The sequence below is a fragment of the Fistularia commersonii genome, chromosome 35, assembly GCF_037954325.1.
Source record: "Fistularia commersonii isolate RoL2024-O1a breed Wild chromosome 35, RoL_Fcom_v1.0, whole genome shotgun sequence".
NCBI classification, from domain to species: Eukaryota; Metazoa; Chordata; class Actinopteri; order Syngnathiformes; family Fistulariidae; genus Fistularia; species Fistularia commersonii.
The window spans coordinates 66,597-94,378 of record NC_141318.1 but is presented as its reverse complement, the minus strand read 5'-3'; the positions used below and the strand labels follow the sequence as shown (position 1 = coordinate 94,378).

Sequence of the window (27,782 nt, the reverse complement as noted above, 5' to 3'; positions counted from 1 at the left end):
GGAGTCAGTGCAGAGACTCGATCGGTCTGAAGGACCAGATCCAGGAGTACGTTTTCATCTTTTCTGTGGAACCCACAGCGGGCGTGGGGTCCCCAGTGGATCGATTGATCGGGTTTCACCGATTCCAACGACCACGTCTGAACTGGTTTGACTTTTTCCTGATGGAACCTCCGGTCTGTTGGAGAACCCCACCATCCCCCCATCCAGGGCGAGGATTTGAATCTGCCCCGGATCAATAACTGGGAGCAGCGTGGAGACCAACCACCGCCTGGTTGCCATGGAGACACCGTTCGCAGGCTGAGAGACGAGAGGGATCAGGTGACACATGTTTCAGATCTTAATCGCTTTAATCCAGGCGGAGGTTGGAAAAACGCTGTACTGGTTCTCCAGAGGAGGCGGATCCTCCGTGGAGGTCTTCAAGTTGTCCAAGCTCATTATCCAGAAGAACAGCTTCCTGTTTGTCATCTGTCCACCTCCTGGAGTCTTCATCTGTGTCATGATGAAGGACCTCCTGAAGGTAGAAACACCAGGAAGCCAAAGAAGCTCCATGTTGCACACTTGAAGGAGTCCATGATTCCCGGTTGGTCTTCAGCATGAACGTTGGCTTTGGGTGGAACCCAGAGGTCTGGATCCACGGGTGGGTTCGACGAACCGGTTCTGGGTCGAGAACCGTATTTGGGGTTGGTTCCCAATGTGTTCTGGTTGAGCCTGATGAGGGAAGGTCTCCTCTCCGTCTCCAGAAGCTCCTCCACATCTAAAGCCCAGCCGCCTCTGCCTTCTTCAGTCTTGGTCTTCATCCCTGTGCTCTCCTCCTCCTCCTCTGCATTGTTATGCAGATGAAGCCCAGTTAGGTTCCTCTGTGAATCGGCGTGGAGGAAGCGTCTCCTCCTGGCAGCCGGAGGAGCAGACAGGAGGTGCAGGTCCACCAGCAGGAAGCTCTCAGACGGTCCGGATCTGCTCTGCGGTTCTCCACCATGAAGCTTCTGAGCTGACAACTAACTGATGGATCTCTGATGCTCTCTAGTGGCCAAAGCCTCTGAGGGTCAGAGCAGGTGGATGGAGGCAGAGCTTCACAAGCCACCTCTTCATCCTCACCCCCTCATCCTCACCTCCTCATCCTCACCTCTTCATCCTCACCTCCTCATCCTCACCTCTTCATCCTCACCTCTTCATCTTCACCACTGTGACCTTTGGGTTGATGGTCCAGTGATGTGAAGTCCATTGGATATGGTACTATATCACTACATGGTGGCACACTGGAGCAGTGGTCAGAGCTTCCTCTACACAGCCAGAAGGTCCCTGGTTGGATCCTGCGGAGGAGCTTTCTGTGTGGAGTCTCCATGCTCTCTCCATGTCTGCGTGGGTTCCTCAGGGTTCTCCAGGTCCAAAAACATGCTGGAAGTTCATCAGTATATGTTGGAAAAGTGTAACAGATGTGTGAATGAGAGAGCTAGTGGTTCCTCTCTGGACCTCTTGACTTCTAGCCCTAAAGGCCTCAGGACCTCTGGACCTCAAGACCTCTGGACCTCTGGGCCTCAAGACCTCTGGACCTCTGGACCTCTGGACCTCTGGACCTCAAGGCCTCAGGACCTCAGGGCCCCTGGACCTCTGGGTCAATCTAGCCCCCCGACCCCTGGGCCAGGGCTACGGATGGATTCCATCATGTATATATGGGGAGAACATGAATGGATCATACATGCATATATACGGTAGTGAAGATGGTATATTTGGTAGATAGATAGAAATGGTATGTTTTATATATAATATTTATATATTATGTGTAAATATACATGGTGTGTACCTGTATATAATCACGTCATTCAGTTCCTGAAAATGAAATTCCTGGTTTTCATACTAAGGTTGATCTTTATCTTCATCAGAGGTGGAAATTCTGCTGGAGCAGGAAATACAAAAACAGCAGCTGAGAGAGAACCTCTCTGTTCCAGAGGTTCTTCGTAGGTTCTTGTACCAAGAATTGTATCTGCAAGTGGGCGTATTCAACATGCAGGATGTGATGAAAGCAGGCAGAAGAAGGAGGAGGGGAGGAAACGTCTGTTGAGAAACAAAAGGTTTATTCCAACTGAAATGCAGATTTCCCTGAGGTTCAGTGAAGGCATCAAGGTCTGGAGGTACAGATGGGCCACAAGTATCCAGAGATCAGTCCGGGATCTATGGGAAAACCCCCAAGATTCCACATATTTTAAATCCCGCGTCCAATTTTATTCGAGCGTAATCCCCCCGAGCCTCCCAGAACTTATCTCCTTTCATTGGAACTCCAACCCCACCTGCAGTCACATGTTCTCCACTGCAACCTGCTGCCAAGTCCAGACCTTCTGCACGCGTCCTGTTCATGTTCCACCACGGCTAAACTCGTTACTTTGAATTCTTTTCAAGGCCGAACGGCAGAGGATTGCAACTCACACACACCCACACACACACACACACACATACAGCCAATCCGAGTGAAGATGACGACGTCTGGATTTCAACCTCATCCGCGCTGAGGAACATCAACTGGTGTACTGATCTGGGCTGGGTCTTTTCTTCTGCAGGTCTTGTCTTCCTCCGAGGTTCATGTTGTTGAGAAGGAGGCCGTTGGCCACCAGGGCTGAATCTGGCCAATCAGAGTCCACATAACATTGGCCTTCATGCCCGCCAGGGATTTCAAATAAGGGGTCTAAAACACTTGGATGCGGGACACAATCTTTCAGAGAAGTTCTAGTTCCTAGGAGCAAACGTGTGGAGCTCACTGTCTTCGGGGCCGTGTAACCCTCCATCTACTCGTGGGACGACGGCCTTTCTCCTGGTTGTTCAAATTAAAAAAAAAAAACTGTCTCCTGGCTTTGGTCAACCCTTCGGAGCAGTGCGTTTCCGGGGCCAGCTGCGGCTCTACCAGACAACATGGGGAGAACGTAGAGGCTCTAGGCAGAAAAAACCTGGAAGGACCTGACCTTCACATTTTCGTGACGTCCACAGAGTCCTGGATGTCAATCACCTGAAACCCCAGATTGTCGATGCCCTGTTTCTGTTGGGCGCCGGGACCCTGCTGACCGTGGAGGTTGTGGTTCCTCTGGTCCACGTCGGTCTCGAAGCAGTGTACGCAGTGGGGCGTGGTGACACGTACGCTCTTGGAGAAGTTGGAGAAATCCACACAGTACTTCCCCGTTTTGGTGCGAGAGATGATGGGCAGGAAACTGTATCCCCACTGGATCTCTTGTGGGATGTAGGAGGTTCTAACTTGGCAAGAGGAGCTGGTGGACTCGGCCGTCCCGTCCAAGAAGACCACCAGCTCAAAGTCCTGCAAAGGAAGGGTGTCAGCCGACAGCTCGTAGAACGGGCTGGATCTGTTGATCACGTGGTAAAGGGTCAAAGGGCAGACAAAGAACAAATTATCTTTACCAGCATCGACTATAAAGTCAACGTCTACCTGGTCCAGAATGATGGTCTCTCCATCTGGAGTGGTCATTGTCCTCAGCAGCTTGCCGTAGATCTGACTGCCAATGAGCAGAGTCTTGCGGAGGTTGGCCACTCTGATCAGGAGACAGAGGCGACCCTTCTTCAAGCAGATGACGGCCGTGCGGCTGAAGGTGACCGTCTTGGCCCTTCTTTTGGGTAAGGAAATTTTGGCCAAGACCACCCCGCACATGAAGCAGTTGATGAAGACGCCGATGAGGGACTGGACGATGATCAGGGCCACAGTGCCGACACAGTGCCCGGTCAGTGCCCTGCCGCCGTAGCCAATCGTAGTCTGAGTTTCCAGGGAGTACAAGAACGCCGTGGTGAGGCCGTGGACATTGTCTATACACTGGACGTGTCCGTCTGTTCGGTTCTGTCCGCTCAGATCTCCGTTGCTTTTTGCGATCCAGTACCACAGAAGGCTGAAAAGGAACCAGCTTCCAGTGAATGAAGCCACAAACAACAGGAGGACGAAGCGCCAGCGAATCTCGACAAAGGTGGTCCAGAAGTCCACGAGATAGGCAAAGTGGTTCCCGGATTCGATGTTGCCAAATTCAATGTTGCAGCGCCCGTCCTTGTTGACCAGGCGGGTTTTGTGGCTCTGCTGGGCAGCTGGCTTGATGTGACCCCGGAGCAGCTGGAACATTCTGGAGCTGCAGGAACAGGAACAATCCCATCAGTGATCTCAGCGTTATCGCAATCAGCAAAGGTTACCTCTGCGGACCTCGAGGTCGCCAACCCCAACCCTAACGTACATCCAAAAAAACCCACCCCACCCACCCCTGAGACCAGAAAGTTTTCAACTTGTAACCCCAAAGTAAGCAAGCCAAAGGCCTGTGAGATCATCATCGGGTGGTTGAAACTACACAGCTCTGGGTTAGCATGCCCTGCTTCTTCTTCTTCTTCTATCTATGCAGAGGGGGAGCCGATCACAGCTGTCACTTGGGTGAGAGTCTGGGCTTAACCTCCAAGGGGGGGAGACTCAGAATCAGAATAAGAGTCCAAAGAGAAAGGTTGGTCTTATTCATGCTAACATCTGCTATCTGGCGCCAAAGATGTACCACTGAAGAAGGCGGAGGAGGCATTGGTGTTAGGCGCCAGGGAAACGGCACACCAGCAGAAATGGAATGCTGTCCCCCGCAGAACGGCTAACATACACCCGTTGCCTTGACAACACACCAAGGCCGTTGTTCATCAAAAAAAATCCACTAACTATTTTCACCAAGAGACGGGGTTGTTTTCTTGAAAGTTCAAGCTCCAGATTCACATGAGAATGTTGACTTCGAAATAAGGAAAATAGTAGCCTCCACATGACCAGTAAATAACTCTCTACCCAAACAGTAAATAACTCTCTACCCAACCAGTAAATAACTCTCTACCCAACCAGTAAATAACCTCTAACCAACCAGTAAATAACTCTCTACCCAACCAGTAAATGACCTCTAACCAACCAGTAAATAACCCTCTACCCAACCAGTAAATAACCTCTACCCAACCAGTAAATAACTCTCTACCCAACCAGTAAATAACCTCTAACCAACCAGTAAATAACCCTCTACCCAACCAGTAAATAACCTCTACCCAACCAGTAAATAAACCTCTACCAGTGAGGTGCAGTCAGCAGAGGCAGGGGAGGCCGGGCCTCACCTGTCACCAAAAAGGAAAAAAATAAATTAAATGGTTATATTTGTTCAGTGATTTGTACTATACAGTTATTTTCCACTTTTTTTTTTCAAAATTGTTAAAAAAAATTCACAGTTACTGTTCGAATATGAAGAAGAGACGTGTGGTGACGCGGCAGCCAGCTGAGCCCACGATGGATTGCAGAATTATTCTAACTGTGCTGCCATGCTATGCACTCAGACCGTATTGCTGTCTCTGTGATGTCACTATAAAAAAAAAACACTTTTAATATATTAACTAAATTTCCATAGTTTAGCTGATGTATTGAATGTTTTTCGTCAACAGCTGTAACGTGTTTCTAATAATCATAAAACGAGTGCAGAGAAACATTAAGTGAGGCAGGCAGTGACGGTGCCTCATGGTAGGGGGCGCCGCTGATCCCAGGGATCCTTCTTACTACTCGGCTACAGAATAATAGAATTACCATTAGCAAGCTACAGTAAACAGTTAGGAAGTCAAGTGCAGCCATCCAGTTATTTTTGCTGATCTCATGGGTCAGTATGGGTCACAAACGCTGTAGGATGAATGTAAATCTCCTGAGCAGCTTCTCCACTTTTTGCCCCAGACGGATCTCATTCAAACTGTTCCTGAGGTGACAAAGTTGCTCCGGCCGGTGGTCACTGTTCCAGCTACGACAGCATGGGCGGAGCGCTCGTTGTGAGCACCAAAAAGACTCAAACCATAGAGTCGGAACAGGAGCGATCGAGGACGACTGTCTTCACTGGCGGTGATTTCCACCGAGACAGGGAGACTTTTAAAACTGAAGAAAGATAAGGAAGACTTCTACAAGCAAGTTATGGATGCTTCAGAAGCAGCTGCGCATGGACTTCATTTATAAGTAAGGGTAAGAGATGAAAACGTTTTTTTACATGTGCTTTTTTCTAAGCTACAGTTTGTTTTTGTAAAGAATGCTGATATGCTATTTTAAACAAAACCCATCAACTGCTGCCAACGAAATAGTGAAAAAGCTGCTCTGTAGGTTGATATGTTTGTAACTCTGACAGTGATGACGTCAGTGCCTCAGAAGCCATCAACCTCAGCCCGCCTCACTGCCCTCCACCCACCCAGTAACTTGACCCCACCCAACCAGTCAATCACCCGCTACCAAACCAGTAAATAACCCTCAACCCAACAAGTAAATAACCCTCTACCCAACCAGTAGTGATTTTCTGTGCGGATATTGAAACAGATGGATATGATCTGTGTGAAGTCTGAATGTGAGGGAACAGCATCTGAATGTCATGTGAATATTTGATGAATGTGAGTTGATGGTTGTCACAGCTGTTCCCGTGATCAGGTCTTCTCCAACGGGTCCACGTGGACTGCTGGCTAACAGGTCGAGAGGGAGGAACCCTGTTGAAACCTCACTAGGAAAAGTAGATTATACGCACGTTTGTCATTTACCAAAACACACACTCAATGTGCTCTGGATCTCCTCCACGACACAAAGATCTCCACATCTACGACAGCTTCCCCGGCCCACAAGAAAGCGTTTGTATCTTAAATATGAAATCTTGCAAAGTGTTTCTGCCGAAAGGCCGGGAGGAGTTGTGTCTCGGTCATTAGTTACCAGAGGTGTCGAAGCCGCCGCTCCGATTCCGAGGAGACGAGGAACGAAAAGAACAAACTTCTTGGAACCGGAAGTTTTCAGAAAAGCTGAGCGTCTGCGGCCGGAGTGGCTTCCAAACAGCCCCGCCTGGAGAAAACAAGGTCCTCGACCGTGCGTGGAGAGAAGAATGTTGATCCGGCGTACCTGTGCCGTCAGAACCTCAGCCTGGACCTCAGCCTGGACTTCAGCCTGGACCTCAGCCTGGATCTCAGCCTGGACCTCAGCCTGGACTCCAGCCTGGACCTCAGCCTCCTCTTTGTAGCAAGTTGCTGCAGGGGCGTCAAAGATTTTAATCCACAGTGAAATTCCCTAATCCCAGCCACATGCCACCGCGCACACTGGCCTCATACAGACAGAGAGCTGCCCGGTGAGTGACAGAGGACCCCCCCTTCCCATCACCCCTCCAGAGACCCCGATAACCCACCCCATGGCGGTCTCGGCAGCGTGACCAGAAGCGGGACGGACCTTCGGACTGGAACCCTCTGGATGTCTGTCCCTTTGTGCGTCTGTCGGAGCCGCCCGGACGTGGCCGACGCAGCGCCCACGCCGGTTTTGTTTTCAAGCCTGAGAACATTTGGGATTTGCGTCGGGCCTCACAAAGAAATCCTTCAATCGCCCCCCCAACTCTGGGTCCCCCTCCCCCTCCGCAAACCTGCAAGGCCGCCTCACATTTGCATGAAAATGAGGAGCTACGGGGACAAAGTGTTTGCGCGGTGCCGTGCAAGCACTCGGAGGGGCGGCTTCGGTACGAGCGAGCACATTTGTGTGATCTGCTATCACAGGCGGGGTCGCGGCTTCATGAAATGCCCCCCGGCGACGGACGCGGACGCCGCTCGCTGCATGTCAATGGCGTCGAGAGGCGATCATTCCAGATGCAGACGGCGTCTCGTTCTATTGATTTGACTGCAGAGACTTTGCAGGCTGGCGGGGGGATTAACAAGTACTCTGTTACTTTCAGTGTCACCGTGCTCTCCACCACAGCGCCGTCTAAATGTGGGACGAGGAAAGAAACGTTTTGAAATGTGCACATTTAAACCCATTCAAAATCACACGGCCTCCAGGTCGATGCCACCGCTGCCCAGGTTCATCCAGCATGGATTCAATGCAGCCTCCGGTTTCGCTGATGTGCCCTCTGCACAACTGAAAGTGACAAGAAAAGTCTTCCTCTTCTTCTGCTTCTTCTTCCACGTGTGAAATATTCAGGATCAGGATCACACTCACACACATTAGGTGTCTGATGAGGAAACGTTATATAATAAATATGAATATTAAACTGTCTTTTACCTCTGTTATGTAAAGTCAGCCCAGTTTACCATAAGTGCTGTAGTTCTTCTGAGCTCAGGTGGTTGGAAGGTCTGAGGGCATGCTTGACAAATCTGTTTTTCTGAATTTGAAAGAAATGGAGGACAGACAAGTAGGGATTTTTTTAATGTTATAATTGTTATTAATAATAACAACAATAATAATTACCCCTGGTTTTAATTGTTGTGTGCAGGTCTAGAGTCTGTTCCTACCTGGCAACAATCCTACTGAAGTTGTTGCCGGCGAACCGTAACCCCGAACCATAACCTTAACCCCAACCCTTGCTCTAACCCTAACCCTAACTCTAACCCTAACCCTTACCCATAACCCTAACCCAAACCCTCACTCTAACCTTAACCCTAAATCTAACCCTAACCCTAACCCCAACTGTAACCTTAACCCTAACTCTCACCCTAACCCAAACCCTCACTCTAACATTAACCCTAAATCTAACCCTAACCCTGACCCCAACTGTAACCCTAACCCTAACCCAATCCCATAACCCACAACCCATTACCCTAACCCTAACCCTAACTCTAACACTAACACTAACACTAACACTAACACTAACTCCAACCATAACCCCAGCCATAACCCTAACCCTAACCCTAACCCTAACCCTAACCCTAACCATAACCATAACCATAACCATAACCATAACATCTCCAAGACAAAGGAGGTGGTTGTGGACTTTCGTAAGAATCAGAGGAGACAGGTACCAGTCACCAACACGGGGAAGAGGTGGAGATAGTGGACTCCAACAAGTACCTTGGGGTCCACATTAACAATGAATTGGACTGGTCACAAAACATTAATGCACTCTACAGGAAGAGCTCAGAGCAGGATGTTCTTCCTGAGGAAACTGAGGTCATTTGTTGTCTGTAGCTTCTCAAGACCTTCTACCCGTTTATGGTAGCCAGCGCACTCCTCTTCGGTATAGTGTGCTGGTGGGGTGGTGCCAGGACTGGAGAGGTCAATAGGCTCAATAAGATAGTGAGGGAGGCCCGCTCGGTAGTGGGACTGAACCTGGACACTCTTCAGTCAGTGGCAGTGGGGAGGGTGAAGGACAGGAGCTATCCTGGACAATTCTTCCGAACCCCTGCACCACGAACCGTGGCTGATGTACGGCTCCTTCAGTCGACGGTCCATCACCCCCATGCAGAACTGAATGGTTCAGACGCTCCTTTGTGTCCACAGCATACAACTCTGACGGGCCTGAGGTGCACCTGTGCTGCTTCCACAATCTCACCACTTCACCCATTCACGTCATGGTGTCTTTCTTATCCTTGTTGGTCCCAGCCCGCACACATCCTGCCTATTTGTTTATTTCATTCATGTCATTGTTATTCTCCCTCTTTTAAATTGCTGTTTGGTTCTGCTTGTATTTTTCCACCCTCACTGTTTCCTTTATGTTCATTATCATCCCTGATGTTGTTTCTGCTGTCTATCTATTCGTGGATATCTTGCTATCTTCTCTCTATTCTATATTCATATTTTACATATTTTTAGTTTTTTGACATAACTGTGGATCAATAAAGTTGATCTTTATCTCCCAGTATGCTAAAAAAGCAAATACTGAAACTGTAGTACTCTTTCTAGGTATAAAACCACACTGTTGCTCACAAATGCAGACTTCTGCTCTGTCTTGTTTCCAGTACTCTTTCCCATAACTTCACTGTATGGCTTGTCAACTTTATTTCCACTATTGTTACTGCAATTCTTCACCTTTCCCCTATTTCCTTATGTCTTTCCTTACTTCCTTATTTCCATTTCTCAAGCATCTTCTCACTCATTAATATCCTGTTGAATCTAACTAGAAACCCTACTTTTGTCTCTCCTAGACACTTCCACACCTCCATGGGTATTTCATCAGGACCAACTGTCTTTCCACTCTTCATCCTCTTCAGTGCCCTCCTCATGTCACCTTTACTAATCTTTGCTTTTTTTATGGTCCATAATAGTCTCCTCTTTCCTCTCATTTTCCCCATTCATCAGCTCTTCAAAGTTCTCTTCCCATCACTCTTCTAGTATCTTTCACTACATTTCCCTCTCTGCCCTTAATCACCTTAACCTGCTGCACATCCTTTCTATCTCTGTTTTGCCAACCTATACAAATCGTTCTCTCCCCCCATACCGTCCAACCAAGCATACAAGTCATCATACACCCTTTGTTTGGCCTTTGCTACCTTTACCTTGTGCTGCTTCTCTCTGTACTCCTGTCTGCTCTTCTCAGTGTCCCACTTCTTCTTTGCTAGCCTCTTTCTCTATATGGCACCAAGTATCTTTATCTACTTTCCTTTTAGTTGATACACCAAGTACTCTCCTACCTGTCTCCCTGATCCCATTAGCTGTAGTCGTCCAGTCATCTCGTAGCTCTCCCTGACCGCCCGGAGCCTTCTTCGACAGCATAGGATGGTGGTTTGAAGGATCACTCTGGTGACAAGGTTGTCACCAAAGCCATCCTACAAGCCACCATCCTCTGCTGTCTGAATACACTCACCTGCCACTTCTTTACAGTCACTGATCTCTTTCAGATGACCTTGTCTATACAAGATGTAGTCTACCTGTGTGCTCCTGTCTTTTCAGGAAAAATTGTTCGCTAAAGCCATTTCCATCCTTTTTGCAAAGTCCACCATCTGTCCCTCTGCGTTCCTATCCTGGAGACCAACCTGCCCATTGCCACTAGCCTATCCATTGAAGTCTGCACCTATGACCACTCTCTCATCTCTGGATATATTCTGGATCACTTCATCTAATCCATTACAGAACTTCTCCTCTTCAGACTCACATCCCACCTGCGGGGCATAGCCGCTAACATATAGCATCACGCCTTCAATGTCCAGCTTCAGACATATAAGTCTATCTGACATTCCTTTCATCTCCAGAACATTCCTGATAAATTCCAACAAGATAACTCCTACTCCATGTCTCTTCTTGTCAGTACCATGATAGCACAACTTCAAACCTGCTCCTAAGCTCCTGGACACACAATATATCCACCTTCCTCCTGTGAATCATGCCAACCAACTCTTTACCTTTCTCTGCCATTGTCCCAATGTTCAAAGTCCCTCCTCTCAGTCCCAGAGTCTTACCTTTCCCCTTCTCTCTCTGCTGCCAAACACGCCTTCCTCCTCTCCTTCCGGCTTCAGCAGCCCAGTTTCCACTGTTACCCCGTAGGTTATCGCCACCGATGGTGGTGGTTGTTACCCCGGGCCTTGACTGATTTGGGATGAGATTTGATTCTCATATTTGGTTTTGGCACAAGTTTTATGCTGGATGCCCTTCGTGACGCAACCCTCTGCATTTATCTGCTTGGGAACGCTACAGGAGACACTGGCTTGGCCCCCTGAGGCTGAATTTTCTGATCGCCTGTGGAGTCAATCTGGTGAGCCTCGGCGCCGAGCTGCTACTGCAAGGACTGTTTCCACTTCAGTCATTTCTCACAGGTCTAGCGGTGATAAAACAGTTAAAACTTTCCCAGGGTTATATTTCCTCCTGGTTGTTTAAATCTAAGTGGACCAGAGAGACGCTGAGCATAATCTATCCTGTGTTTGAAGACCAAACTCTGGCATGTACCAGCCAGTGTGTCGGATTCCGTAATCACCTTCACCTGGGGCTGAAAGTCTGGAACTCTTCCGGTGAGCCTCCGGCTGAGTTCTGATTTGATGTAAAATACTTTACAGCCATGTATTGCAGAAGTTTATATTGGGGTCATAGTTTCCCTTTGAGCCGCTGGTCAGTTTCATATTTACCCATTTGGCTGACCTGTGGTCACCACGAGGGTTTTTAGTCTCACATTTCTCTGTAGGAAGTCAACACGCAGATGGTGGGGAATGAAGGGTCACACACACACACACACACACACACACACACACACACACACTGTGGCTTGTTGCAGTTTTTAGGTCACAGTGTGAAACAACAGTTTGTGGCCCAACAACAGAATCTCAATAAACAGACTAAGGAGAGTGAGGTATTTCATTTCTTCCTCAGAAGAAAGCTAGCTTTTAGATTTCATGATGATTTTTCCAAATGTATTCCGTATCATTTAATATTTATCCCCTCATTAAATGTTTTATTCCCTCCTCAGTGACATCACTGTATATTCAGGGTGCGTTTCTGCCTGCGGCCACCAAGGGTCCAGTAGACCTGTGGAAGCAGGGTTTCTCCCTAGATCCCTTTAGAGGGAAGGACCTGTGGTTCCACCTGGGTCTCCTGAGGCTGTCTAAAGGTCGGGATCTCAGATCTCCATCAGAACTCGATGTTTGTCTGTAAATCAGCATCTAAAAACTTAGGAAGCAGCTATTTCAGAAACCACGTCCCCCTTTCCTGAAATAATCCCCGACCTTCTTCTGCACAGCGTGTTCTACATCTCTCCGAAGAACCCGCCCATCCCCAAACATCAGCAGAAATAAATAAGGGTGCTCCAACGTGCCGTTTCATCTACTCCGAGCTGTTGTCTGTGGATGGCCTGCTGGTCAGATGGGTCTCCTCACATCAACAAGGTTCCTCTGGACAGGTTCTCCTTCTTCCTCCCACAGTCCAGCAGGTCCATTGAAGGCTCTAAACAGTGTGACTGGTAGGGTTACTGGCAGCTGACTGGCAGGCTTAAACCCCGCCTCTTGCACCAGGGGCCGCTGTGATCGGCTCCAGGCGGTAGGATCTTCACAGATAGAAGTAGCGGTGGAGAAGGAGACGGCTTATTCTTTGGTAGCTCCGGTCCCTGGTCAGATTCCCTTCCTGTGTGGAGTCTCCATTCTCCCGCTGTGTCTACATGGGGTTCCTCCCACAGTCCTAACAAATGATAGAAGTTCCACGGACGGATTCACTGCTGCAGACGTGATAGTGAAGAGACAGAACCAGCGGTTCTAGACCCACAGACACGAGTGAGTTTTATGTTGACATCCCAGAAAAGAACCGCAGGGCATCAAATGTGTTTGACATGAGGAGGAAAACAGCTTCAAGCCCCAACCAGTCTGTCCTTCGAGTCGCCGCTCACATTTTAGAGAACTACTAAAATGACTCCCTCTGGTGGACGGTGCCTTTCCCAAGCAAAACAGTTGCTTGGAGTTTCGTGTACCAGCTTACAAATTGGAAAGCTAACGGACTAGAAGGTCTTGATATTTTGTACATAATCCTAAATTAGAACACAAGCGACTGATCAGATCTGACCTTTCTGGGGCTCAAATTTGAGTCTTGAAGTAAAAGTTGGTTTATTGCCAATTAAACTGTCTTTATGAGGACTTATTCTGGAGGCCATGCTGGACAGAACCCCGAGCAGAGGTGGAGGTGACCCCTTCAGAACGGATTCATCTCCTCACCCTTTCTCCAGAAAGCAGCATTTCTGAATATCCAGGTTTCGAAGCATCATTTATTCATCTCGAAACCCAACTGAAACCACAAAGACCGCTGACTGATGATTGGTCATAGGTCTGGGTGGACACCTGAAAGCAGCACAATCTCAAACCATCCAAATATCTGAGTCCAGGAAGGATCTGTACCTATGACAACGAAACATCTGAAGGGCCAGGTGTCCTCAGAGACGTCCGGTGTCTGGATGTTCTTCAGTATCAGCCGCTATCAGTCAAGCATTGGAGAACCGGGGTTACAGGTTAACCCAAACAGAGCTACTCTGCCAGGAAAGCATCCAGATGAACATCTGTAGAGTTGAAAGTTGAAGAATATCTCCAACACCCCCCGGTTGCGGCGTTAAATGTGATAAGGGCTGTAAGCGGTATCAACATCTACGTAAAGAGGGCAAACGTAAAAACTGAAGTACCATCTTCACTGAGTTGATGGCAGCACTGGTGTGAAGAACTCTTCTCCTGTTTCAGGCTCAGAAATGGAAGCCTTTCTGAAACCCATGGAAGTTGACTGTGTCCTGGAACATATGAGGACCTAACCAGAGAACCTCGAGCAGCAGACCCTTCAGAAGGAACCAGCCAAAGAGCCAAGGATGTCAAAGATGCGTTTGTGGAGCTTCTCAGCCATCCAGATCACGGTTCATTCTAGGTCTCGTGGCAACTGGACTCCACTTGATTGGTCTTCAAAAAAATCAAGTCCAGTTGCCACGAGAAGAATGTCAAAGGTAGAGACCGTTTCACCGGATCATTCAATGATCATCACAGAAGTGAGCCCTTATTGGCCGACAGCTCCAGCGTCCAATCAGCTTCAGGACGTTGTTGTTCACATCATCTAGACTGGATATGAAGGACGAGGGGTGAGATGTTGCTGCTCGATGTTTGTCAGTGTCTTTCAGGGCTTTTATTTGAAAGATACAAAGGAAGGTAGACTTTATCTGCATCTGACCTCCCGTCCTGATCTGTTCAGGGAATTTGTGTGTTTCTTGTCCAAAACTTGACCGATGCAGGCCGGAAGGACGGATGGTGACTGTGGTCTGAGATGACCACCATGGTGGAACCTTTGGTGAGACTGCTTGTGTAGTTCTGAAGGAACCCAGGCGATGGCAGCCATTCCTACAATTCTGCAAGAAATCCTCCAAGTGGACCGCAGATATTGGTTGTACCTCGGACCTGAAAAGGCAAATTAGCTTCTTCAGGAACCTGCTTCTGCAAGATGATATCATTTGGTTTCTGGGACTTGAAACAAAGGTCCCGTCCTGGCCAACCCAGGCCCGACTCCTCTGGTCCTACACAATGTTCCTTTCCAACATGGGCTCCTGGTTGAGGATGCGCCCGAAGCCGAGGCCGCTCAGGTCCAAGGTCCTGAAGTTCCCGTCCAGGATGAGCTCAGCCACGGCTCGGCCCACGGCCGGGGAGTGCTGCAGACCGTGGCCGCTGAAACCCGTGGCGAAGTACATGTTGTTGATGAACGGGTGGATGCCGATGATGCCGTTCTGGTCGAAGGTGTTGTAGTCGTAGAAACCGGCCCAGGAGCTGGTCACCTGGTACGGGAAGAGAACAAACACCTGAACTGTCAAGACAAAACCCTGCAGGCCCTTGAAGGCTCACAGATGTTCCTGTCTGGCTTACAAGCCCCAGAATAAACCCAAGGTGGAGGAAACAAGTTCACTTTGGATACTGAAAACCGCTCTTCAATGATACCCTTTTTCGGAGGGGGGGGGCATGGCACAGGAAGCAGAGGAATCGAACATTCCTGGTTGGATTCCCAGCTACTCCTACTTGTTGTCTTGTTGAGAAGACACTGAACCCCTAACTGCTCCCCTGGCGCTGGTGGACGGCAGGCTTACTGTTTATCCCCTTGATGTCTTCTACCTGGTAAAATATTACAAGAAACCCCTACCCCCCATACCCCGTCTGCTGGCTCTGTGATGGACCAACTCAGGAACTATGTCAGGACTCGATCAGGTCCATCGGTTCCACACCGACGGACCGGGCAGCCTCTGTCCCTCCGCCACAACAAAACTACCTTCTGAACACTTCAAGCACCTTGAGTTTCTCTAAAGCAGGAACACGGTTCGCCAAGCGGGGCCAGATCTTATCTTCAAAAAACTGATGGTCCACGTCCAGGTTGCTGGTTTCGGGTTCCTCGCCCTGAAACGAGATGCGTTTGAGTTTTTAGGACTTTGAGGACCAACCGTTGCTCCTGACGGAGGGAAGGGTCGGCACCTCTTCCGGGGACATTCCCGCGATATAGTTTCCTCCGAGCCCCTCCCTCCTGAAGTAAGCTCCCGAGTAATCGATCAGGAAAGGGGTGTCCAGGCCCGGCCCGTCAGAACAATGGACCACGTACACGAACCTGGAAAGAAACCAAGGACACGTCAGCGGAACGGTACCGCTGCCAACTTCTACCTCCGGTCGTTGCGATGAAGGACACAGAACTCAGACTAGAAGTAACGGAGAACTTAAAGGCACAGCAGCAGATGTCTAAAGATGTGCAAGAATTCATCTGACTGTCAGATCCAGACAGGAAACACCTCCAGACCTTTTCCGAGGCTCGACGGGCAGCGGGACCCCGGCCGTGGAGTCTGAGGGCCTCAGACCGATGCCCACCATCTCAGCCAGCTTCCCGGAGAAGGCTCCGGCTGCGTTGACCACCACGGCACACTCCACCGGCTGGTACTCCAGACTGTTGGGCATCTGTACCTGCACCACACGCACGCACGCACGCACGCACGCACGCACGCACGCACGCACGCACGCACGCACGCACGCACGCACGCACGCACGCACGCACGCACGCACACACACACACACACACACACACACACACACACACACAGCATAGCCCACATTGGTGTTTGAGAGTGTGTGTGTGTGGCTCTGAGGCTCCCAGTGTTTCTGGTTCTTTCAGCTGAGGTTCTCTATACCTCCTTTCTGGATAGAAGGGCTGGTTCTTATGTGCATCTAAAAAAAAGGCTTGTCTTCATACATTCACAACTTCAAGATCTAGAAGATGTGAAGCTTTAGATCAGCGTCTCCAGAGGCTCCGAGTGTTTGTTCCACGTCAAGATGTTCCCAGAAATGAGGGTTCTGTGAAGGGAACCCGTCTGTGAGCCTTGGCCACCTCAAAGAGGGGAGACGAAGCAGGAAGTGGATCAATCGAGTTCATTTAAACCAGGGGTGCTCAATAAGTCGATCGCGATTAATACGATTGCAAAGGTAATACCGGAAGATCGCATGACATTGAAAAAAATAGACGTCAGCCAATCGTCCGTGCTGTCCCTTGACTGATATACAGGGCGACCAGTCAGATGACATCTGACTTTTCTGACACTGAGGTCACTGCAGACGCACAAACAACGGCGTGAAGTGCAGCAAAACTAACAAGCTGGTCAGAAAGTCACCTCCAACTTTTAGCCCTCGGCTTTTTCTTTTAAACTTAAGTAAGGGTATAAAATGAGTGGAGCAGCTGGACCAAGTAAGAAGACAAAAACTCATCACTTTCATACGGAATGGGAGGAGGACTTTTATTTCACGGTGGCATTTTGGAAGTGCGTTCGCCTCATCTTCCGGTCAACCGTCGCGATACCAAAGACGGAAATGTAGAGCGGCATTTTCAGACCGTTTGTGGAAAATGCGACATGGACGCCCCGCCGAAAAGAGAGCCGAGAAAGAGAAAGGTGAAGGAACTAAAATCCCAGTTGTCCGGACAGCAGTGACTTTTCACACAACAAACTTCAAAAGCCGCAACCGAAGCGTCGTTCTGGGTGAGTGACGTCATGGTGACCGAGGCTGGCCGCCAGCAGCTGCTGCCCGGACTATCTTTCAATTCAGTGCAAGTCATCACGGTGAACGTGGATCGTGACAAAAAATGTACGTATTCATTTGTGATGTGCAATATGTGCTCATGCGGTTATACAACATACATTGTACGTATGAAGAATGTTTTTCATTTTTGTTGTAGGTAGATCATTTTGACTTGGTCATTTTATCAGTAGCTCGCATGCTGAAAAAGTGTGAGCATCCCTGGTTTAAAACATGTGACCTCCGAGGTTCTGCAACCTTCTGGGTCCAGAACCCCACCCGAGCAGAGCCAGCTACCGGAGCTCCCGGCTGGGCCCGGCGGTTCATCGGACTGGGGAGTGTTCAAAGAGGTCGGACCGAGTTCTTTAACGGAGAACATCCAGACCTGGTCCGGATCCGGCCTTGGTCCGAGCGGGATCTTACTTTAACGGATCTGATCCTCCTCTGGTCCAGCTGTTCTCCATCTGGTGTCCTCACACGGCTGGTTAAGCAGTTGAAGCCTGCGGGACAGCAGCAGGGGGTCTGAGACACGTCGTGCTCCTCAGCCAGGTTCTGTCAGACGGAGAACCCACCGGTGACCTCGCCCCAGCAGGAGAACACTCCCATGGAGACGGCCTTCCTCCTGAAGGCGCAGAGCAGCGTCCAGGGGTCGAACCAGCCCTCGTTCTCCAAACCTGCCGGAGAAAGGCCGCGGGTCAGCGAGCGGCCGCGGGTTCTCCGAGGCCAGACAACCCGAGAAGCCGTTTCCTCCTCGGGGCCGCCGTCTCACCGTAGGACGCCAGCGCCACGCCGTCGGCGTTGATCCAGGGGAACTTCTCCTTCAGCTGCGTGGGAGACAGCAGGGAAACCTTGGCTCCGGCACGCCTGAAAAACAACCGCAGGGGGTCCAGGACATTTTCGAGAGCCCTCGCCGACATTCTCTTCTTCTTGACCGCTTGACATGGTGTCCTCAGAGAGGTTCAAACGGAGGTTCACCTCCTCTCTGCTCCCTCAGGGCCCGGATAGCGTTTATTCTTAACCGAACTTCTCCACGGTTCCTGCGCCAGGGGTTCCTCGGCAGGAGAGCCTCACCTCTGGGTGTGGAAGTTCTCCTCCATGATGTGAGCGCCGTCCTGGCTGGCCAGGAACAGGTACCCCGACTGGTTGAACTGCAGGTCCACGGCATCTTCATTCACCACAGAGAGGTGGTCCTGAGGAGGCAGCATGAAACACACACACACACACACACACACACACACACACACCCTTAAATGCATGCGAGTACACATGTGTGCGCACACACACAATCGACCACCCTTCTGTTGTCATGGCGACCACCTGTTCACGGTGACGCCGACCACCCGTTTTTATGATTCTGCTCTCTGATTGGTTGGCGGTTCATCCTCAGAACCCTGAGTCCCCGACCTCGGATCTTCATAAAGCTACCTTCTGCTCAAAGAGCCGAGTGGAAACATTTGAGGGAACTTTACTCATCGGCCAGAGTAAAGTTCAATCTTCGATCGGGCGCCCAGAAATACAGAGGTCATCGAACGTCTCGTCGGCAGGAAGGACCTTCGTCTTCCACAACGTTCAGAAGGAGAATGTGGACCATCTCGACCGAAGAGGGTGAGTGTTCGGAGCGCGGCGAGAAGAAGGCCGAGGCGGTGGGACCTCCTCGCACATGGAAAGCCTACTGTCACTGAAACTGCACTCCTCCTTGCAGATGCACTTTGTGACTTGCACAACAAGCTGCACGCAAACGTCTCATTATACTGTTTTCTACTCACAGTTAACGTTCGTACAATCATATTTCTAACAATGTTTACACTCTTCTACCAGCACACGTCCCAACGCACTGGCGACAGCAAAGTGGGAATTTCACGGTGCGGGGAAACGCGCTTCTCCACTGCGCACGGGACAATAAACACTTTGAATCTCGAATCTGCTCCACGGCGGCCGTGGTAGGAGAAGGATGAAGGATTAGAGAGGATCTTCTGGGGTTGGGAAGCCCGCCGGAGCTTGATGGGCACCTACGTTGACGTTCCTCAGGAAGCGGGCCGACTCCAGGGACAGAAGGATGTTCTCCGGCAGGGAGAACTGCTGGCGGATCCCCCCGGCCGACAGAACCGTGGAGGCCCGGCTGTACTGAGGACAACATCGGGGAGGTTAGGGTTAAAGGCGACCCGACAAGGTCCGGCTCAGAGGTCGCCTGAGGCGTGTTCTCCTCACCGACGAGTCCTTCTCCACCACGACCACCTTCAGGGCCCCCCGGACCTTCTCCTTGACCTTCAGCCAGTAGGCCACGGACCAGCCCACCACGCCGCCGCCCACCACCACCACGTCGGCCCTCTCCGGCGGCAGCTGCGGGTTCACCTCCAGCGGGGACCAGCCGCTTCCGGGGAGCGCGTCGGCCGCCGTGCGCCTCGCGGCGGCCAGCTGGGCCTCCAGGTCTGCGGGAGGAGCCGCGGGTCACCGAGGAGCCGCCGGAGAACCGTCTAGCGGCGGCGGATCTCCGGTGCTCCGGGTCACCGGGGGTGGGGGTCCCGGACAGCGTCGCTCCCTACCTTTGAAGAAGTCGTTCCGCCGCGGCGTCCCGCCGCTCAGGCCGCGGCTCCGCGCCGCCGCCCGCAGGCCGCCGCGCCACGGCAGCATCTCCGCCAAGGGGAGAATCGAACCCGCAACCGAACCGCCGAACCCAGAAGCGCGTCCTGCGGACACGCGTACGGCCCGCACCGGAAACGCGCCGCGGCGGCTCGTCAAGCTGGAGTCTTTCACACCGGAAGCCCGCCGCTCAGCGGGACTCCTTCAAAATAAAAGGCCGCATTCCGACGCCTGACGGAACATCTGCACGCCGAGACTGTGGGTCCCTCCGGGCCTCCAGGGGGTGCGGGCGGCCTGATCTCCAGGAAATCCCCTGGTCCAGGTCCACTGACCTGTAGACCTGAAGACGGAGCAGAGGCGAGGAAACGAGGATCCGCCGTGGAGATGGTCCGAGGCGTCCCGTGGATCCAGATGGAAAGTCGGTCTGATAACTTGACCAAACAGAAAGGAGGCGATCTGGGACAGAAAGTACTCTGATTACTCGGCCGCGTTCCTGCGGCGCGACGGACTCCCTTGTAAAATATGAAGAGGGAATGTTTGACTTTTGAAAATAAAGTCACTCCTGCCGACCAGGATTTTACCAAAGTGATCGAGTTGTCGGTTAGGATGAGTCATTTTATTTTGAAAAAACTCAACGAAAACGTTTCAAATCCACGGACTTGACGCGTCCCAGCCGCGGGCCGTGGCTCGTCATGTGACCGCGGCGGACCAATCAGAGCGGAGGCGTTCATCCTTGGAGATGATCCCGGACGATCGATCCGAGGACATTTTGTCCGAACAAACTCTTTCCACTGAGTCGTTTATGCATGTGAACGTTTAATTTCATTCATGTCGAGCTCACATCACGTCATTAAAAAAAAAAAAATCCAACTCTTCATCTTCAGTGAAACTTCACATGAAACACCGATACACTCATTTGAATCAACGTAGAAACTTGGTCAGCTGAAGGTCTGGTGACCAGAACATGGAAGGAGTTCTGGTCTCAGCAAAGTCGTGTTTCTTTTCTTGTAATTCCACTCGTGGTTTCACACACAGTTTGAGGCTCTTCCTCTTCATGATCCTCTGGAGCTCTTCTCCAAATCTTGGATCCGTCGCCGGCACCGGGACTTGTAGGAACGGGAGCGGCCCTGGAGCAGGACGCCGACCCCGTGCTGGCCAGGTCGTCAGCAGAGGAACACACGGGTCTGTAGCAGAACCGGGTGGGTCCATGTTCAGATGGAAGGCCCCCGGAGCAGCGGTCGAAGGACTCGGAGCAGCGGTTGAAGGCCCCCGGAGCAGCGGTCGATCCAGAGCAGCGGTTGAAGGCCCCCGGAGCAGCGGTCGACCCGGAGCAGCGGTCGAAGGACTCGGAGCAGCGGTCGAAGGACTCGGAGCAGCGGTCGAAGGACTCGGAGCAGCGGTCGAAGGACTCGGAGCAGCGGTCGAGGGACTCGGAGCAGCGGTCGAAGGACTCGGAGCAGCGGTCGAAGGACTCGGAGCAGCGGTCGAGGGACCCGGAGCAGCGGTCGAAGGACTCGGAGCAGCGGTCGAAGGACTCGGAGCAGCGGTCGAAGGACCCGGAGCAGCGGTCGAAGGACCCGGAGCAGCGGTCGAAGGACCCGGAGCAGCGGTCGAAGGACTCGGAGCAGCGGTCGAAGGACTCGGAGCAGCGGTCGAGGGACTCGGAGCAGTGGTGACGGCCCTCAGAAGAGTCACTCAGGTCAAACTCAGAGACAAGCTGAAATAGTTCTGACCCCACAATCTCTGCAGGACAAACAATGACCACTGAAGGGCGACAGCAACACAGACATCAGTGTGAGAAGGTCAGGTTTATGTCTTCTGATGGAGTCAGAAAAATAGCCTCTTTGGCTAATTCTGTCTTTTTTACTCATGTTTTATACATGTGTTTTATGAAATTGCATTGCCCCCTTTTGAAATAAACTAATTTAATTGATTTAATCAATATCCTCTCCACCCCCTCCTCCACCCATCCATCCATCCCTAAATATTCACCCTGTCCTAGTTATGCAGGGACAGACGGGCCTTTCGTTACATCTTCATCGAACATCTGAATGATCTCCATGGCCAAGAACCAAACACATACACAAATACGCATTTAGTCATTTTCTCCTATTCCGCTGGTGGAATATGGATTCTCCAGAAGAAACAAAGATGAAGACATGTAATTATTTTCACTTGGAATATAAATAGACACAATTTAGACAAAACTGGTCTGATTTATTATTGTTTGTTGAGAGAAAAAAAGATACAGAGAACAGCGGTAGGTAGAGGAGGTTAATTCACTGTGGAAAACATCATTATTGTTGTTTTATGATAAAAAATTTTCTCCACTGTGGGGTGTTGAAAGGAATAGCCTATCCTTTCCTGTTATTACTATTTATTACAACGCACCGGGTTTGTTTTCCCTGTCAGCTCAATCATCTCGCTGGGATTTACTCAGATATAAGAATAGACATGTTTTAAAAAGGTTGAAATTCCACTCGCGTTTATTTTGAAGGTCCCTGGCGGAAGCAATATCCCACAAACAGCGCTTTGGGTTGAAAGTCCAGCCGGAAGTGGTCTTGCCGAGAGGCGGCCAACTTGACGGCCGCGTCTCCCCGGAGTCTCAGTGTTTTCATCGCCGGGACTCGCGTCGGTTCGGAGCCGCGGTGGCCGCCAGAGTCCGGCCGGACGCCTCCGCCCGCTCCGCCGCCGAAGCTTCCGGACGCCCCGGAGAACTTTTCCCCGCCGAGCCGCAGACTTTGGAGCACTTTTTAAGTGAAGAGAGGAGATGCAGCCCCCGCCGAGGAAGGTGAGTTCCCCCCCTTGTAGCCCCGAAGCTAACGCTGCTCGACGGCTCCCAGACGGGACGCTCGCTTTGTGTGCGAAGCCCCGGCGGAGAGGCTCCGGATCCCCGGCGGAGGGGGTCCGAACCCCGGCCCGGGGCTCCGGGCCCCGGCGGAGGGGGTCCGAACCCCGGCGGAGGGGATCCGGAGCTCCGGTGGAGGGACGGAGGGGGGAGATGCGTGGGTAACGGCCGAGTTCGGACGAGTTTGTGGCCCAAAGGGGTTCAGACAGTCATTGTTTCCGAGCATCTCCGCCTGAGCTTCACAAACTGCAACTTCAACTCCGCCAACAACTCTTTCAACTCCGCCAACAACTCTTTCAACTCCACCAACAACTCCAAAAATTCCGCCAACTCCTCCAAGTCCACTAACTTCTTCGGCTAACTCCCACCCCTAACTACTCCGGCTTCACAAACTGGAACCCCAACACCAATGCCAACCCCAAAACTTGTTCAGCTCTACCAGGTCTCCTCCAGCCTCCTAGACCCCCTGGCTCCTGCACTCTGGTCCGGTCTTCGGTTCTAGGGAAGGTCTCCTGGTTCCTCTGGTTCCAAGCTGACTGGAGACCGCCCGCGAGAGGTTCTGCTCCCGTGGTCAGGACCTTCTGACCCTGGGATCCGAAGAACACATCTTCTCTGGCATAAACCCCAGTTATGTTCAATCTGTGCTTTCAAATGAATGTTTTTCTGAGCCGAGTCCCAAGATCTGAGGGACGTCCGGGGTGGCAGATCCTTCAGAACTGGAGAACAAGGACCTCTGGAAGACCTGGTCCACTCCATGTCCAGGAACCAGGCTCCAGCTCTAAGATGCCCACCGGAACTTACATGTTTCTGAGGGAAGGAGGATGTTCACGCACCAGTGTCAGGGTTGTGGAGACACATCTCCTGGGTTTTCCTTGGTTCTCCTGAGCTCCCAGGTGGAGTCAGCTTCATGTTCAGACACTCAGGTGCTTTACCTGCTTGAACTGAGCCTCACCCGGGTCGGGGACCAGAACTGTGACCGGGTCTAACATCTGAGTCACAGGGGGTAGCGGTAGCTTTTTCTTCTTCAGGCCGAGTGTGAAGGGAAAGAGGAGGAGCACAGATCTATTCCTGTTGGTCAAAGGGTATGGAACAACCAGGTCATTAACCCTGGTCCAATGAGAAGGTACTGGAGACTCACCTGGACAGCAGCCGCTCTGAGGAGAAAGAGGAGGAGGAAGAAGAAGAAGGAGAAGAGGAGAAGAGGAGAAGGAAGGAGAGGAGGAGCACGGCAGACCTGTCCAGATGAAGATCCCTTCTGATCCTCTGATCCTCAGTACTGGTGGTTGAGGTTAGAGGTGAAGATCTCTGAGATGTGGTTCCTCGATCCGATTTGTCATCTAGAAGTGACCGGAGAAGCCGAGGCGTCTTCAGAGGAACATCGTCGTTGTTGTCCCCATCTCCTCGGAAGGCGCAGTGACACCACCAGAAGCAGGACCTTCAGAATAAAGGCCACCGGGGGAATGGAGCTGCAACTGAGAAGATACCTGAAAGCAAAGTTCTCCAAACAGAAACGTAGAACCTGTGCCGTGTACGTATGACAGTTCTTCTGGATTTGTGCTTCGGGTCAGGAGGCTCATGTGAACATGTGAGCGATCAAACCTGGACAGTGATGTCATCTTTCCTGAAGGTCCTGGAACCCATCAAACACCAAACGAGTAATAATTTGGATGTTTTTTGGGATCTTCACTGAGCAGAACCCCAGTCAGTGCAGATGATCGCGTGGGCTGACAGTTGCATTTTCAAAGACTGGGGACCAGGAAAGGAATTGACCTTTAACCCCGAATAGGAACGAGATTGATAATCCAGGATGGTCAGTCTCCACCCCATTGGACCACCTGATGAGGCGCTCCACCCAGAACCTCAGTGTGGATGGCGGTGTTTTAATGCCCGCATGAACACCTCCTCCCTCTGTCCCCCCGAATCCCTCGACCAATCAGAGGGTGAGCTCAGCTGGCGGGAGCTGCTGAGGATACCGGGCCTCGGGCGTCTCGGGTCCAGCCTGATGTTCTAAACCGGTCTGGTCTGGTCTCCGCAGGTCCGGGTGACCCAGGAGCTGAAACACACCCACGCCGAGCAGAACAGCAGATTACACCTCAAACACCAAACCGAGTGCGACCTGTTGGAGGACTTGAGGTGAGTCCGCCCGGACCAGACCTCGTTTGAGCCTGGTCCAGACCCAGCCGAGGTGTGCTACAAGCCCGGTCAGGACCTCGTCCGGACCCGGCCAACTATCAAGGCTCAGCAGGGCGCAACACTCCATTAGTACCGGAGTGTAACACTCCACTGGTACCATAGTGTAACACTTTAATAGTATCAGAGTGTAACACTCCATGGATACCAGAGTGTAAAACTCCATTAGTACCAGAGTGCCACACTCCACAGATAGCAGAGCGGAACACTCTATTACTACCAGAGCGTAACACCCCATAAGTACCAGAGTGTAACATTCCATTAGTACCAGAGCATAACACTCCACTGGTACCGGAGTATAATACTGCATTAGTACCAGAATGTAACACTCCACAGATAGCAGTGTGTAACAGTCCACGGGAGAGCAGCGTGTAATACCCCACGAATAGCAGAGCGTAACTCCACAGAGAGCAGAGCGCATCACTATACTTGTACCAGAGCGTAACACCCCATAAGTACCAGAGCGTAACACTCCATTAGTACCAGAGCGTAACACTCCATTAGTACCAGAGTGCAACACTCCATTAGTGCCAGTGTAACACTCCATTTGCACCAGAGTGTAACACTCCATTAGTAGCAGAGTGAAACACTCCATTAGTACTGGAGTCTAACACTCCACCAGTACCAATGTGTAACACTCCATTAGTACGAGATTGTAACTCTCCCATTAGCACCAGAGCGTAATAATCCACAGATAGCAGTGTGTAACACTCCAAGGAGAGCAGAGCGTAACACTCCACTTGTACAAGAGCATAACTGTATTGATTTGATACCGGAGTGTAACACCAATAGGGGAGAAGGGGAGAATCGAACCCGCAACCGAACCGCCGAACCCAGAAGCGCGTCCTGCGGACACGCGTACGGCCCGCACCGGAAACGCGCCGCGGCGGCTCGTCAAGCTGGAGTCTTTCACACCGGAAGCCCGCCGCTCAGCGGGACTCCTTCAAAATAAAAGGCCGCATTCCGACGCCTGACGGAACATCTGCACGCCGAGACTGTGGGTCCCTCCGGGCCTCCAGGGGGTGCGGGCGGCCTGATCTCCAGGAAATCCCCTGGTCCAGGTCCACTGACCTGTAGACCTGAAGACGGAGCAGAGGCGAGGAAACGAGGATCCGCCGTGGAGATGGTCCGAGGCGTCCCGTGGATCCAGATGGAAAGTCGGTCTGATAACTTGACCAAACAGAAAGGAGGCGATCTGGGACAGAAAGTACTCTGATTACTCGGCCGCGTTCCTGCGGCGCGACGGACTCCCTTGTAAAATATGAAGAGGGAATGTTTGACTTTTGAAAATAAAGTCACTCCTGCCGACCAGGATTTTACCAAAGTGATCGAGTTGTCGGTTAGGATGAGTCATTTTATTTTGAAAAAACTCAACGAAAACGTTTCAAATCCACGGACTTGACGCGTCCCAGCCGCGGGCCGTGGCTCGTCATGTGACCGCGGCGGACCAATCAGAGCGGAGGCGTTCATCCTTGGAGATGATCCCGGACGATCGATCCGAGGACATTTTGTCCGAACAAACTCTTTCCACTGAGTCGTTTATGCATGTGAACGTTTAATTTCATTCATGTCGAGCTCACATCACGTCATTAAAAAAAAAAAAATCCAACTCTTCATCTTCAGTGAAACTTCACATGAAACACCGATACACTCATTTGAATCAACGTAGAAACTTGGTCAGCTGAAGGTCTGGTGACCAGAACATGGAAGGAGTTCTGGTCTCAGCAAAGTCGTGTTTCTTTTCTTGTAATTCCACTCGTGGTTTCACACACAGTTTGAGGCTCTTCCTCTTCATGATCCTCTGGAGCTCTTCTCCAAATCTTGGATCCGTCGCCGGCACCGGGACTTGTAGGAACGGGAGCGGCCCTGGAGCAGGACGCCGACCCCGTGCTGGCCAGGTCGTCAGCAGAGGAACACACGGGTCTGTAGCAGAACCGGGTGGGTCCATGTTCAGATGGAAGGCCCCCGGAGCAGCGGTCGAAGGACTCGGAGCAGCGGTTGAAGGCCCCCGGAGCAGCGGTCGATCCAGAGCAGCGGTTGAAGGCCCCCGGAGCAGCGGTCGACCCGGAGCAGCGGTCGAAGGACTCGGAGCAGCGGTCGAAGGACTCGGAGCAGCGGTCGAAGGACTCGGAGCAGCGGTCGAAGGACTCGGAGCAGCGGTCGAGGGACTCGGAGCAGCGGTCGAAGGACTCGGAGCAGCGGTCGAAGGACTCGGAGCAGCGGTCGAGGGACCCGGAGCAGCGGTCGAAGGACTCGGAGCAGCGGTCGAAGGACTCGGAGCAGCGGTCGAAGGACCCGGAGCAGCGGTCGAAGGACCCGGAGCAGCGGTCGAAGGACCCGGAGCAGCGGTCGAAGGACTCGGAGCAGCGGTCGAAGGACTCGGAGCAGCGGTCGAGGGACTCGGAGCAGTGGTGACGGCCCTCAGAAGAGTCACTCAGGTCAAACTCAGAGACAAGCTGAAATAGTTCTGACCCCACAATCTCTGCAGGACAAACAATGACCACTGAAGGGCGACAGCAACACAGACATCAGTGTGAGAAGGTCAGGTTTATGTCTTCTGATGGAGTCAGAAAAATAGCCTCTTTGGCTAATTCTGTCTTTTTTACTCATGTTTTATACATGTGTTTTATGAAATTGCATTGCCCCCTTTTGAAATAAACTAATTTAATTGATTTAATCAATATCCTCTCCACCCCCTCCTCCACCCATCCATCCATCCCTAAATATTCACCCTGTCCTAGTTATGCAGGGACAGACGGGCCTTTCGTTACATCTTCATCGAACATCTGAATGATCTCCATGGCCAAGAACCAAACACATACACAAATACGCATTTAGTCATTTTCTCCTATTCCGCTGGTGGAATATGGATTCTCCAGAAGAAACAAAGATGAAGACATGTAATTATTTTCACTTGGAATATAAATAGACACAATTTAGACAAAAC

General features: G+C 51.3%; 1 protein-coding gene, 1 long non-coding RNA gene and 1 pseudogene across 5 annotated transcripts; 1 reads left to right on the top strand and 2 right to left on the bottom strand.

Annotated features, from left to right (window-relative positions):
• Window positions 1–2,126: 2,126 nt before the first annotated feature.
• On the bottom strand, window positions 2,127–6,922 carry LOC147213626 (ATP-sensitive inward rectifier potassium channel 1 pseudogene; annotated as a pseudogene). Of its 2 annotated transcripts, none has more exons than XR_015104444.1 (2): window positions 6,893–6,922; window positions 2,127–4,109 (listed from the first exon to the last, which is right to left on the bottom strand). The product of XR_015104444.1 is annotated as an ATP-sensitive inward rectifier potassium channel 1 pseudogene, transcript variant X1 (transcript). The 2 variants fall into 2 exon arrangements; XR_015104445.1 differs by lacking the exon at window positions 6,893–6,922 and adding an exon at window positions 6,710–6,827.
• A 6,479-nt stretch (window positions 6,923–13,401) lies between these two features.
• foxred1 (FAD-dependent oxidoreductase domain containing 1) lies at window positions 13,402–20,656 on the bottom strand. 2 transcript variants are annotated; one of them, XM_086142138.1, is made up of 11 exons: window positions 19,761–20,656; window positions 19,426–19,646; window positions 19,231–19,341; window positions 18,289–18,407; window positions 17,987–18,081; window positions 17,790–17,891; window positions 17,641–17,717; window positions 15,956–16,116; window positions 15,640–15,769; window positions 15,460–15,564; window positions 13,402–14,954 (listed from the first exon to the last, which is right to left on the bottom strand). In XM_086142138.1, the coding sequence occupies exons 1-11, from the start codon at window positions 19,846–19,848 to the stop codon at window positions 14,700–14,702; spliced, it is 1,464 nt and encodes a 487-aa protein (XP_085998264.1). In that variant the 5' UTR covers window positions 19,849–20,656; the 3' UTR covers window positions 13,402–14,699. The 2 variants fall into 2 exon arrangements, with proteins under 2 accessions (XP_085998264.1, XP_085998265.1); XM_086142139.1 differs by lacking the exon at window positions 19,231–19,341.
• A 1,507-nt stretch (window positions 20,657–22,163) lies between these two features.
• On the top strand, window positions 22,164–27,725 carry LOC147213624 (uncharacterized). Its single transcript, XR_015104449.1, has 3 exons — window positions 22,164–22,588; window positions 24,681–24,778; window positions 26,610–27,725. It is a non-coding gene; the product is annotated as an uncharacterized LOC147213624 (long non-coding RNA).
• The last annotated feature ends 57 nt before the right edge of the window (window positions 27,726–27,782 follow it).

Bases quoted from the DNA above. Each gene is read 5' to 3' on its own strand.
- foxred1 (XM_086142138.1), bottom strand. From the start codon at position 19,848: ATGCTGCCGTGGCGCGGCGGCCTGCGGGCGGCGGCGCGGAGCCGCGGC. The intron at 17,718-17,789 runs GTGGGTTCTCCG...GCTGTCCCGCAG, and splicing joins CTGCTGGGGCGAGGTCACCG to GCTTCAACTGCTTAACCAGC. The intron at 16,117-17,640 runs GTAAGATCCCGC...CGTGTGGTGCAG, and splicing joins GGAGGATCAGATCCGTTAAA to GTACAGATGCCCAACAGTCT.